General features: G+C 38.2%; 1 protein-coding gene across 1 annotated transcript; it reads right to left on the bottom strand.

The window, feature by feature from the left end:
* Nucleotides 1-1,512: 1,512 nt before the first annotated feature.
* On the bottom strand, nucleotides 1,513-5,705 carry LOC106882963 (tubulin alpha-1C chain). Its single transcript, XM_014933814.2, has 3 exons — nucleotides 5,587-5,705; nucleotides 4,000-4,219; nucleotides 1,513-3,478 (listed from the first exon to the last, which is right to left on the bottom strand). Exons 1-3 carry the CDS (start codon nucleotides 5,587-5,589, stop codon nucleotides 2,355-2,357), a joined length of 1,347 nt encoding a protein of 448 aa, XP_014789300.1. The 5' UTR covers nucleotides 5,590-5,705; the 3' UTR covers nucleotides 1,513-2,354.
* Nucleotides 5,706-14,483: the final 8,778 nt, after the last annotated feature.

The following is a 14,483-nucleotide window of genomic DNA, read 5'->3' as shown; positions in this document are numbered from 1 at the left end:
ACTGCTAAGCATTTTGCCCAGCATGTTAACGATTATTACCAGCTCTCTACCTTAGTAAATAATAATAGTTGGCACTCCGTCGCTTACGACGTCGATGGTTCCAGTTGATCCGATCAACAGAACAGCCTGCTCGTGAAATTAACGTGCAAGTGGCTGAGCACTCCACAGACACGTGTACACTTTAACGTAGTTCTCGGGGAGATTCAGCGTGGCACAGTGTGACATGGCTGGCCCTTTGAAATACAGGTACAACAGAAACAGGAAGAAAGAATGAGAGAAAGTTGTGGTGAAAGAGTACAGCAGGGTTCGCCACCATCCCCTGCTGGAGCCTCGTGGAACTTTAGGTGTTTTCGCTCAATAAACACTCACCGCGATCCTATGACCGCGAGTCCGCTGCCCTAACCACTGGGCCATTGCGCCTCCACTAATAATAGTAGTAATAATGTAAAATAAATAAAATGTCATGTTTTGGGGCATGAACTTTGGTCCGCCGTCTATATACAAGCACGCATTATATAAACCTCTGACGTTGTAGGGTGTGCTAAAATGTTTGCGTAAATATATTGTGATGTAAATACAGAAGGTGTCTCATTGCGATTCAACATTCATGATACAAAGAATACCAGGACTCAAATTTATGAATGAATTTACTGCTGAGATGTTCAATATTAAGTGACCTTAATCAGAACTATTTTGGAACAGAGTAAAGAAATACATCCCCTGACGACGTTTCTCGTTTTTGCTTGTAATTGGCGTTTATTATATAATTTTCTAAATTTTGCACAAGGCCAGCAACTTTGAGCAGAGGGGCAATCGATTACATCGACTCCAGTGCTCGACTGGTACTTTATTTTATCCACCTTGAAATGAAAAGCAAAGTTGGCCTCGTTGGAATTTGAACGCAGAATGTAAAGAACCGGAAGAAATTACTCCAGTCATATTATCGACGTGCTAACGATTCTTCCAGGTCGCCGATTTACTTTAATAATCAATCACTATTTTTTTCAGTGGAAGTCAACCCCTCCTCGCCTTAATCTGACGCGGTTATTTATTTATACAATATGAATTAATGCAATTAATGGCCATTCTTAACGAGCAGCAATCGACTTTTTTCTAGCCAAACGCTTTTTTCAAACTATTTAATCGCTGTTCATAGCTTCTTGTGCTTCGAGATCACCCACAAAAAGATATCAAATATATCCACAGGCGAACACACGAAGTACGGCACTAAATGATTTATAAAGAAGTTTTTTGAGAACATCCAGAATTAGTATTATGAAAGTTTTATTTCAATTTTTCCGTTTTATTCCAGCAGCAAGCAGTCGTCTTAAACAACAGAAACCAGTGCATAGTTTATTTCTGCATCTTTTCAATATACGCAAGACGCAGTATCATGCAATCTGAATACTGTAAACAATAATTAACACCACTACCATCCATTGCGTCAGAAACATCCTAAGACAATTTTTTTTTGTGTGCGTATTTTTTCTCATGTATCCTTGAGTCTTAACGTTCAGTAATTAAATTAGGTAGCTTTTCTGTTGTGCAAAATACAGGCATGAGAGCGGATATATATCATTAATACCCTTAAAACTCAGTTTAACTTTATTGGTAACAAAACATATTTTCATTCTAATTTCATGATTTCCTTTGTCTGTAACGAGAAATGGCCGATTATTTTCGAAAGAGTTTTCTGAATATCAAACATGAAATGCAACATACATAGCTTCGCTAAACATTAATCTAACAAAGGATCAACGGATATTTCAAAAGCTGCTTACGATACACTTCGTAACTTTTGCTGTGAGGGAAATACATAATTGTAGGGGCATTGTCGTTGTTGGCATTAAAAAACGTAGTGATGCGGCAGAATCGCTAGCCTGCATTTCGTCCTTTACGCTCAGAGTTCAAATTCACCTGAGAACGAATTCGCCGTTCACGGTTTATAACATCAGTAGTAGTTGGGCTACTGGAGTTGACTTAATTGATTTACCCCACCCCTTAAACCTGGTGTTGTTGTACCAAAAATAATTAACATTTCCTAACAGAAAATGTCCCCTAAATCTAAATTTTATCTATAAGGCATGCGACTGCTTCTGATACAAAACGTTTCATGAATTAGATACGAAAAAAAAAAAAAAAAAAAAAAAAAAATTCTTATGTCTTGCTAATGTTTCAAATAAATTCGAAAAAAGTTTTAAAAATGTCTTTATTTCGAATATGCAACATAAAACAGGAAAACAATGCGATTTTAATATCTCAAAATGATTCGTTAGTTTAATAGTGGAGCAACACATTCACATGTGTATAATATACATCTCAATCGATTTGCAATAAAGTTTTATATATAATATTCAATATTCTTCGACCTCATCTTCTGTTTCCGCTGTGTCAATAGCAATTTCTTCGTAATCTTTCTCCAGCGCAGCCATATCTTCGCGCGCTTCCGAAAACTCACCTTCCTCCATACCTTCACTAACATACCAATGAATAAAAGCTCGCTTGGCATACATCAAGTCAAATTTATAATTCAGACGGGCCCAAGCTTCAGCAATAGCTGTCGTATTGCTCAGCATACACACGGCCCGTTGGACCTTGGCCATATCTCCTCCAGGGACAACGGTCGGGGGTTGGTAATTGATACCAACTTTAAACCCTGTTGGGCACCAATCCACAAACTTGATGGATTTTTTCTTCTTAATTGCTGCAATAGCAGCGTTAACATCTTTCGAGACCACATCGCCTCGGTACAACAGACAGCAAGCCATGTATTTTCCACGATGAGGGTCACATTTAACCATCTGATTACCGGTTTCAAAGCACGCGTTTGTTATTTCAGAAACGATTAACTGTTCATGGAACGCTTTCTCAACAGATAGTATTGGTGCATACGTAATCAATGGGAAATGAATACGTGGATAAGGTACCAGGTTGGTTTGAAACTCGTTTAAATCAACATTAAGGGACCCATAAAACCTTAGAGAAGCAGTAATAGAACTCACTACTTGAGCAATGGGACGATTAAGGTTCATATATGTTGGATACCCAACGCCTAAATACTTTTTACAGATATCATAAATTGCTTCATTGTCGACCATAAAAGCGCAATCACAATGCTCTAGAGTGCTATGAGAGGTCAAGACGGAATTGTACGGTTCTACTACAGCTGTAGAAATTCGTGGTGCTGGGTAGACTGAAAATTGGAGCTTTGTCTTTTTACCAAAGTGAATACTCAGACGCTCTATTAATAGAGATGTAAAACCAGAACCAGTGCCGCCACCGAAGCTATGAAAAATCAAGAAGCCTTGGAGGCTAGAGCATTGTTCAGTTAGTTTATGAATTTGGTCACAAACCAAATCAGCGATTTCCTTGCCAATAGTATAGTGACCCCTGGCATAATTATTGGCTGCGTCCTCTTTACCACTGATGAGTTGATCCGGGTGAAATAAGCGGCTGTATTTTCCAACGCGTACTTGATCTGGAAAATATTGAGTAATAAGCATATTAAACCGGCAATATCAATATTATTGAAAGATGGTCAGAAAAGCATAAAATGTAGAGATTACTAAAACATATTTTCGTATAATTTGCTTTATCAGCTGTTCAATTGAATAAAAAAAACCAAGTCCATAGATAAATTTCATGTATGGACTTAATTCCTTAATATATTTCTAACATTTATATTCAAATAAGGGATACATTTACAGAATTTCACTAGTCTAGTCACATTTAACCGATTTGAGAAGCATTTTACTACTGCAACCAGTTTCGTTATAGAGCACAATTTTGAAATATTTCCTCAATATCTAAAAAAATTAAATTTTCTAGCGGCGTTTGGGGACAACAAAAACGAACCACTGCTTCATCTCGACACAAATCTTTGAAATTTTTCCAATACAGGAAAATACAGAAGATTGATTAACCAGAACATTAAATGCGTGATCTGTCAATTCGTTGTTTAATTTACTCTAAAAACAATTATGAAACGTTTACACTTACCAACAACTGAGGGTTCTAAATCAATAAATGTGGCTCTGGGGACACGTTTTCCAGAGCCTAACTCATGAAAGAACGTGCTAGACGAATCATTAGCACCAGAAGACTCTTCAAATGATACCTGACCATTTGGCTGAATACCATGTTCAAGACAATAGAGCTCCCAACAAGCGTTACCAATTTGGACTCCAGCTTGTCCAACGTGAATGCTGATACATTCTCTCTGAAAAAGAAGTGTTTTATAATAGCATTATTTTATTAGAAACTAAAGAAATAGGATAAAAGGGGTAATCGAGCCAAACAGGGCGCATTGCCAGGTGGGATGCCAGTCAGAAATTGTCTAATTCTTTCATATCTTACGCTATCGATTTACGAAAATCGCTGCATTGTATCACGAAATCTAAATCTAAAGGGGAAAATAGACTGGAACGCTTTTGAACATAAGTTTTCGTTAACAAACCTTCGGATTATGGAGTTAAAGAAAAACAAAAAATAAACATGGAAATAGTTCTTTAGGGAATTGAAAGAACCAAGGAACCGCTTTTCCGAGAACTAAATCGTAACACAAGATATCCATAAATTCAATCTAACTATTGAGCACACAAATATTTTAAACAACCTTCATGCAGTGTAAGTTTGCTGCTCAATTTCTCATTTCTCCATCATCCCACGATATTTTGAGGAGGTACCTTCCAGCAAAACTTTGGGTCGACCTTGGAAATGGGTTTAATAGTAGTCCTGTAGATACCCATCAAATGAAATGTATCTAATTAGAGGGTTTCCAAATTAATAATGAAGGTTAACCATTGGTCTTCCTGGAGATTACCTAAGTTTCAAAAGATTCCGAAATCGTCAGCCATTTATTTAAGTTAAAACTACAGATTTTGATAGCACGGGAACCAAGGATCCATTCAGCGTAAAAGCTATACAGCAGACAAGGAAACCTTCTATCCAGTGAATATTGCAGGTCCACAAAAACCGACTAAGTAAAGTGAATGAAGAATATATTAGTAAAAATCGAAGAAAAAAAAAAATTATCAAATTCAAAAATAAATATAAGATTTTTCTTTAAATTATGTAGTTCTAAATACGATTCTGTGGAGACAAGAAAAATGTTTATGGGTTATATGCGAGTACGAGATGTGAATAGAAAAGTAATAATGTTTTGAATGAACAGGCAGACTACTATAGTTCTTCGTTCTAAGTTTCGATAATTTTTCTGCAAATTTTTCTGGTCGTTATTTGGCAGCAGCAGCTCAAGACACATTGTCGTTGATTAAAAAAAAAAAAACTAAAATCATAGGTTTTCTTAAATATTTAGAGTTGTTTATACGTTTCGGTGTTGCTCATGTAGAATAGGATGCTGCTGCGACTACTTTTGGCTATATCTCACAGGTCACTTTAAGACATGTTGAATTCAACGTTAAAAAAATTCCTAGTAACATTTGAAGATATATAAATATATATTTAAAATTCAAACAAATAAATTTGAACAACACATTCTCTAAATGTGAATGTTATTGTATTCAAAACTTGATTCCCTTTAATTTTGTAGAGTAATAGACTGGAACAAAACGGTATCAAACTTACCATTGCTGTAGCCCTGCTTCTGTATCGTTCAAAACAGGAGACACTAACAAGTTACGTAATTACTCAATAACATCTGATTTATTCGGAGAGTAAACAAGAAATGCAATAACGTTGCTCTTTGCCTTGCTATAAATAGTAATATTTTTTAATTTTCCTCCTCCCCTTACTCTTATACTAATTTCTTTATTTGGTACTTCCGGCCACAACACAGAGGGGGAGAGACACAACATTACAATGAGGAGATAAAACTAATGACAATGAGATGTTATATAATGAAAAAATGAAATGGCTGCATGGGCCCCATTACCATGCAGTACCATTTGAACATTTATATACATTATTTCTATTTACCATCGTTTACTTTTCTATTGTTTTTTTCTTACTTATCTGTTTTTTTCTTTCTTTTTTTTTAAAAATATATATTTATAACACAAAACCCTTTTTTCCTTCTTTTTTGTTCCTTTTTTCCAAGACAATTTTACTCTTTTTTTTTTAATATCTCATAAACGGCTCCAAGTTCATGTGTTCGATTACTGGTGGCAGCTCGTCGAACGCCACCGCTACTCCGGGCGTGTCAATCTTTTCTCTGCACATGTCTTTTAGTTTCCTGTATGTGTCCTTATCGACCACAATGGCCTTCACATTTTCAGAGTACACATCTGTGGGTAACTTTACTCTTATAATATGCTTAAATTTTAGAATTTTTTTCTGTTTCCTTGTTTTTTTAATATGTCACAACCTTACTCTTATACTACTCCGTATTACCCAATAGTCATAGTATGTTCGAAGGCAGTCTCACATGATAGAAGTATGCGATTTTGAAGGGGTAATCAGTCATTTTTGGTTTAATTTTCTTTTTTACAAGATTGCACCCCTATAACTACGAATGGCTAAACTTAACAGCATCTCAACATTAATTCTAACCCAAATCCTTGTCCGGTGCCGAAATCGATCCCCAAATCTAATCAGTTCACACCAGTTTTTTCTGCTGTCCGATTTAATCACTTTTGATCCCTGTTAGACGTGAGTCACATTGTTAATTATTTGTTGAAGGTCTCCCGTAAGGGTGAACCTAATTGTTGAACCTCAGTGTTGAATTGTTAGTTGCTGTTTTTTTGCCTGTGAAATTATATTTATTTTCTTCTCCGTTTATGGGTGAAATAGAAGAAAAAAGAATGGAGTGCGAACCATTTTCAGCCGGCAGCTATGCTTCAGCCACTGCAAGAAGCTTAACTGCAGACGTGTTACAGGTTCGAGAGGTGAAGATGGAGTAAGGGAAGTTGAAGGAGATCAACAGACTTATTGAGAAGGATGGAACAAGTTTGAGGTTGACACCGCCGGAAAATTTGACAGCGAGTGTAACTAAGCGGACAGTAGTATGTAGAAAGCTGTTCATGGCAACGAAACGAATTGAAATAGCTACTGTGGAAGTCATTGAGGAGTGTTTGAAGGAGGTAAAAAGCCTCACAACATTCTACACCAGAGGGAAAAAGTACGGCACAGTAGAGGTAAGGTTCGTGAGCGAACAAGAAGCGATAAAGCACTCCACTGTGGCGCTGAGGACACCACAGTGGGTACTTACTGTACCAACTTACTGTGGCAAACGAGTGGCCAGGGTAAGGATTGGCAGAGTACCCCCGGAGATTGAGGAGGTGTAGCTGGTGGCAGCCATTATGTATAATATGGAGGAGGAAGCGAAAGTTTTAAAAGTAACGAGAACGAAGGAGGTAAACTACTGGGTATACGGCCTCGAGGTGGTAATCAGTTTACAAGACTTACACGAGAGCGGAGGAGGTGATACTGCCGGAGAAAGTGAGATTAAGAGTAGTGGTGGAGGGAACACCTCCAACTTCTTACCAGTGTGGAGTAAGAGGACACATGAGAGCGAGGTGTCCCCAGAAAGACGTTAAAGGTGTAGAGGAACAGCAGCAGCAGGGTACCGAGCGGGAGCAGAGTGCTGAAGTAACGGTTCCAGTAAGTGAGAAGTATCCGGAGAAAGTGGAGGAGGAATTATACGGTGGTAAATAGAAATAAAAAGGAAGAAAGACGTGAACTCTCCGCCAAAGAATCCGTTAAAGAAAAGGAAGGAAAATAAACAGGAAGAGACACGATATGAGATTCCAATAATATCAACAAGGGAGGCCAACGTCGAAAACAAAATGGGACTACAGGAACAATTAACTATAAAAGAACCGAAAAATAAATGACATATGGTGACTTATACGAAAAGCACGGAGACTGAAAAGAAAATAACGAAAATGAAGTCGATAATAAGAGTGAAGCTAACAATAGAATACTATCCAGAGAGTACCAAGGCAATTGTAATTGACAAGGAGAGATGTGCTAGACTAAGAGGATGGTTCATAAATAGGATAGACCTAACAGGAGTACGTGTGGAGTTCAACGACTTGTTGCCAGTAATAGATTATGAGGACCTGAGAGAGTACGTGAGTGAGAGAGAGAGAGAGATACATATGCATACTCGCATATATATATCTGTATGTATGAATGTGTGCGCGCGTGCGTGTATGTCTGATCTGATGAATGCGTATATATGTATATCTATCTATGAATCTATCTATCTATATAAATAAGGATAAGATCGGTATTTAAAATACCGATCTTATCTTGTGGCCAGCGTGGGAATAAAAAACCTCAAAGGTAATAATATATATATATTAGCTGCTAAACCCGGCCTATCATTTCGGGTCCCCTGTTTCGATTGGAGCCTCTAGGTGTATGAAGATTTCATCACCCCCTGTCAGAAAATGGCTTCAGGAGTTGTGAAGAAAGAATTTGTACGTAGTCTGTTTCTGAGAGCTATTCTATTGGACTTCTGTATAATCATTAAAACATTTATTTTATTATGAACATAGAAAGAAATTATACATTAATCCCAATTTTTGTACGCAGTTGTATCCGTAAAAATTTTATTTGCAGAGAGCAGAAATTGAAAGATATATGAAATGGACGTGCGCGTGTGTGTGTGTGTGCGTGTGTGTGTGTGTATATGAGAGAGAAAGAGGGTGAGAAAGAGAGATGGAGTGAATGAGTGAAATTGTGTCATTGACTTACATTGGCTGGCACGACAAGTACGAAGCTTTTGAGGCGGCAGATGACTGGGGTGATTTGGAAGGTGTGAAGAAATGCCGTCTTTTCAGTGGAGGGCTTCTTTGTATGCAACGTTTCTCGTTTTGCCTTCTGATGCACAAATGTATAGATTTTGTGGCCTGCCAACACGGGAGCATCCAACGTAATGTTGACCATGGGAAAACACTTGATCTGTGAGATTTAAACCAACCATTTGCAAAGATTGACCCTGTGCCTTATTCATTGCCTTTTCAAAAGAGAGTTTGACAGGAAATTGAAGCCGCTTAAAATAACCAGGAAGTTGTTCTTAAATCCTCGGAACATTCCATGCAATCCTCGGAACTTTACAGGAACTTCTCAGAATTTTCCCAGAATTACATATCCTATCCTCGGAACTATCCATGAAATCCTCAGAGTTTTCCAGGAAGTTCTCAGAATTTTCTCGGAAGTACATATCCCGTCCTCGAAACTTTCCATAAAAAACCTCGGAACTTTAAGGAAATTCTCAGAATTTTTCCGGAAGTACATATCCCATCGTTGGAACTTTCCATGAAATCCTCGGAATTGTCCAGGAAGTCCCCGGAATTATCCAGGAAGTACCTATCACTTCGTCGGAACATTCCATGAAATCCCCGGAACTCCCCATGAAATCCTCGGAATTTTCCAGGAAGTTCTCAGAATTTTCCCGAAAGTACATTTCCAATCATCGGAATTTTCCTTGAAATCCTCGGAATTTTCCATAAAACCCTCAGGATTTTCCAGGAAATCCTTGGAATTTCCAGGAAGTTTTCAGAATTTTTCCGAAAGTGCATATTCCATCTTCGGAACTATCCATGAAATCCTTGGAATTTTCCAGGAAGTTCTCGAAATTTTCCAGTGAGCACCTACCATATCCTCGGAATGTTCAGGAAATTCTCCGAAGTTTCCAGGAAGTTTCCTCGGGATTTTCCAGGATGTCCCATCCTCGGAATTTTCCAGGATGTCCCATCCTCGGAATTTTTCAGGAAGTTCAATCCTCGGAATTTTCCTGGACGTCGAATCCTCGGAACTTTACAGGAAGTAGTTCATCCTTGGAACTGTCCATGAACTACCCGAACTTTCTATGAAGCCATTGGATCTTTCCAGGAAGTCCTCGAAATTTTTCAGGAAGAACTATCCTCGGATCTCTCCAGGAAGTAGTTCAGCCTCGGAACTTTCCAGGAAATCCTAACTTTCCAGGAACTTTCTAGTTGAACCTTTGAACTTTCCAGGAAGTCCTCTGAATGTTCTAGGAAGTAGTTGATTCTCGGAACTTCCAGGAAATTCTTGTATCCTTCAAGGAAGCCTTTGGAACTTTCCAGGAAGTCCTCGGAACTTTCCAGGATGCTTTCCGGATTTTCCAGCATGTCCTATCCTTGAAACTGTCCAGGAAGTAGCTTATCCTCGGAAATTTCCATTTATGAATTAAGCTAAAATACTATTATTAATTTAATTAATTAAAATATTTATATTATTAATCGTATAAAAATCGTCGTGTCTTTACAATATTAAATTCTTAAACTTACTAAAATATTAACGTACCAAATAAATAAAATGGTGAAGAAGAGTAAGTAAATATTTGAATCTCTAATGATCGTAACACAGGTGCATAAATCAAAAATGAAGAGAAAAAGATGATAAAAACGTTTAACTAAAACATTTAAATGATACTGCTTGCGAGAGGGGAGCATGCAGCCATTTCATCTGCATTATTATTGTTCATCCTTCATTCGTTTCGTTTTGTGTTTTTTGTCCCCACTGTGATGTTCTGGCTGTTCTTGTGCTGTTACCTCTGTGTATAAGCCTGAGTGCTTAAATAAAAAATAAGTTCGCACCAGTCACGAGGTCAAACATCCCTGAAAGTTCCATCCGAATCCATCCAGCAGTTCTTGAGATATCTTGTCCACGGACAAACAAACAAACACGACTAAAAACAATACATCTGCCTTCGCTAAGGCGGAGATAATAATGACAGAATGGGTATGGTTACATACCTGGCTGAAATCAGTAAAAATATTGTATCTTATAAATTTACTGTCCTTTCGGAGAATTGTTCCACGAACTGTTTACACAATTCTTTCTTTCATTCCTATTAGAAACATTACATACATAAATGATTTAACATTGAGCAATATTCTTATTTTATTTCTAACAAGCTGCACGATTTTGTCATTCTTTACAAGATGTATTTCACACATTTACAGTTACGTACGTGGCCTCCCAGCATTGATGTCCTCGCAGAGCGAGTAATTTGACAGTTTTTCTCACTGATAACCAGAATAATAGAAAAGATTCCTGTCTTATAGAACGCTTCACTCTTTACAGGATACCATCCTTAGATTACTGTCTTCGATAATTTCTAAGCCAACAACCCATTCTTTTATCTTCCTCCTCTTACATATTCACTATTTCTTTCTTTCCATTACGGTATATTTATCTTTATCTCTGTTTACTTTTCATCCCGTCTATTTCTCTTCTTTCTTTCTTTTTTGTTTTCTTTCTTTTCTTTCTTCCTTTCTTTCTACCCTCTTCTGTTTCTTCCTTCATCTGTATACCGCCACTATCATCGCAAATCAAGCAACACGACAAATAGTTATCGATGAGATAGATCAATTATTAACACGACAATCTGACAGTTGGTGTGATAAATCGGATATTGATGTGATAATCTAAATATTTGTTGTCATAAAGCGGGTATTCATATGATAAATTGAGTGTCGGAATGGTAATCATATGATATACAAGAAAATAAAAGCGAACAAACTTACAAATAAATATACATGTGTTACTAAAATGCATGAAATCGTTTGATAAATAGTTGTACAGTCATAAAAACGAATGTAACGGTTGCAATTTCGTGAGATAAAGGCATCTTTGTTTTTAAATTCACTATCAGAAATGGAAGATATTTGAAAGACCAATTCTTTAAATGATCTGCTGGGAATTGAATGAACAGCAGATAGGTATATATGCACACGACACACATACATATATATTAATGTTTGTTTTCATGTCGAGTTATAGTCCATTCTACTTACTATAGACATAATGCCTGGAATTTGGTGGTACAAGATTAAAGGGTGGAAGGCAAAGTGGACATCGGTAGTATTTGAACTCAGAACGGACGAAAAACAACTGAACATTTTCTCCGGCGTGTCAAGGTTTAACATTAAACAGAAGAATTACTCTATATTTTCTTTACGGAATAAAGCGGCGAGCTGGCAAAAACATTAACACGACGGGCAAAATGCGTAGTGGTATTTCGTCTGTCTTTACGTTTTGAGTTCAAATTCTGCCGAGGTCGACTTTGCCTTTCATCCTTTCGGGATCGATAAATTAAGTACCAGTTGCGTACTGGGGTCGATCTAATCGACTGGCACCCTCTCTAGAAATTTGGGGCCTTGTGCCTTGAGTAGAAAAGATTTCCTTTACAGAATGCATATTTATTAGACTTTTCCAAGAGGAAGGGTGACAGTAACTTCGAAGTTTCGGTCTGCTAAGCAATCGACAAATGCTTTATTTCTCTTGTATTCGTTTCGTGGTATCAGGCTGTATACAATGTAAAGCAATCTTCAGCTGCACAAAGATATAGAAATTTAATGAAATTACATTTAAACAGGGTGCTTAAACTTACGTACCATATTCACTGAATCTATCTATCTATCTATCTATAGATAGATAGAAAGTTTCAAGGAAGGGGAGGAGGGGGATGAATTACTACCTGGAAAGTTCTGAGGAAGGGGAGAAAATATTTCCTGGAAAGTTCCATGGAAGGGGAGGCAGAGAGGAATTACTTCCTGGAAAGTTCCAAGGAGGGGAAGGAATTACTTGCTGGAACTACACCAGTGCAACCTTGCTCGCCTTGGTAAGTGCTAAAGTAGTCATGCTTTCAAAGTTACTAACTTTCCTCAATCATATTTTTTTTCCTTTGTCGAATCTAAGTTTGTCACCTGTTTTCGCAGAGTTTCACATTTTACAGCAACAGTTTCGTTGCTTTCGGTGTAAACGAAAAAAAAGGGCCCTTTTCAGGGCCACTTTACATACGACTGTTACACCACCTGAGAACGCATTACAGCCCTCTTCAGGGCTTCTTATCAAGTTGTTACCGCTATGAGAACGACAAAAAAGTCTTTTTCGGGGCTACTTCACCCGTAATTGTTATACCATCTGAGAACGCATTAAAGTTCTTCTCAGGACTTCGTATCAAACTGTTACCGCTTGGCTTCAACGGTACCCGGCGACCAATTTTGTTATAATTTGCGACAATTTTGTTACAGTAAGCGACCTATTTTATTACAATTTGCAGTTAGCTTTATTTATGATATAGGAAACTTACTATCAAAAACATTGTAGGATTTGAGTTGCGAGTAACGCCGGGTATCTCTTACCTTCATTCTTTCCTCTTTTCTTTCTCTTACCCTATCACTTCTGTTCTAGCCTTTCTACTTACTCCTTCTCTCTCTCTCTTGTACTCCTAGCCTCTCTCCCTCTTGTATTCCTAGCCTTTCTCCCTCCCCTTCATCTACATCCACCTTTTTTTTCTCTGTCGCGCCCTCTCTGTCTTTCCCCTCTGCCTGCTACTACCACATGGCCAGCAGCCGGTTCCTCTATTTCTTCCTTTCTTAGGGAATCCCTGAGCTGACAAGTCACAAATTCTCTCACCCTCTCACTTCTATTCTAGCCTTTCTACTCTCTCACCCTCTTCTATTCCTAGCCTTTCTCCTTCCCCTTCATCCACATCCCCATTCTTTTCTCTGTCCATCCCTCTCCCTGCTGTCTTGCTCCTCTGCCAGCTGCTGTCACACTGACCAACGTCCAGTCCGTCTTTTTCTTCCTTTCTTAGACAGGCCCCTTAGCTGACCAGTCACAAAATCTGTCTCTCCGTTCTCCATCGTTTAAAACATTTTCTAAGCGTTACTCACTATTCTCGTCTTCTTGGCCACAAGGCCGTATTTTGTTCGAGTGTTTGTCCTCGTCCACCGTCCTCAAGCACACACTGTGTCGTTTTGCTTGTTTTGCTTCGTTTTGTTTGCTCTTGACCCTAATTCTAAGCAAGAAAACATTTTTTTGCGGGTACCGCCATTTGGGAAGCATTCAGTCTTATCGTTAAAGTTGCCAAACTGAAGAGTACCATTGGTCGATAACTGATGAAGAATTATGGACTTTCTGTTTGTTTCCCGTTCGCATATTTATGAATTCATACAGTATACACAATGAGTGTGTGGGCGCATGTGCGTTAGAGTGTTTGTACGCATGGTATTATTGCCTGTTACTCCATAATGATGCTAAAGACAAACACCAGTGTTCTGGAAGCCGTCAGATATAACAAATTTGATTTTAAGTCAATTATATTTCAGCTACTCTTTGTTTCTGTATTAGAGAGACTGGTTAGCAATTTGGCAAATACAGAAGCAAATGCATAAAGACACCGAATACACTAACACCGTAGATATGTAACATATTCTCTGTGTGTGCGTGGGGGGTATGTCTGCGTGTGTGTATGTGTGTGCATGTATGTATGTATGTATGTATGTATGTATGTATGTATGTATCTATCTATCTATTAATCTATCTATCTATCTCAGGAGGCGCAATGGCCCAGTGGTTAGGGCAGCGGACTCGCGGTCATAGGATCACGGTTTCGATTCCCAGACCGGGTGTTGTGAGTGTTTATTAAGCGAAAACACCTAAAGCTCCACGAGGCTCCGGCAGGGGATGGTGGTCAACCCTGCTTTACTCTTTCACCACAACTTTCTCTCACTCTTACTTCCTGTTTCTGTTGTGCCTAT

Source organism: Octopus bimaculoides, chromosome 11, assembly GCF_001194135.2.
Source record: "Octopus bimaculoides isolate UCB-OBI-ISO-001 chromosome 11, ASM119413v2, whole genome shotgun sequence".
NCBI classification, from domain to species: Eukaryota; Metazoa; Mollusca; class Cephalopoda; order Octopoda; family Octopodidae; genus Octopus; species Octopus bimaculoides.
Note: the sequence above shows the minus strand (reverse complement) of the source record. Positions and strands in the feature narration are given on the sequence as shown.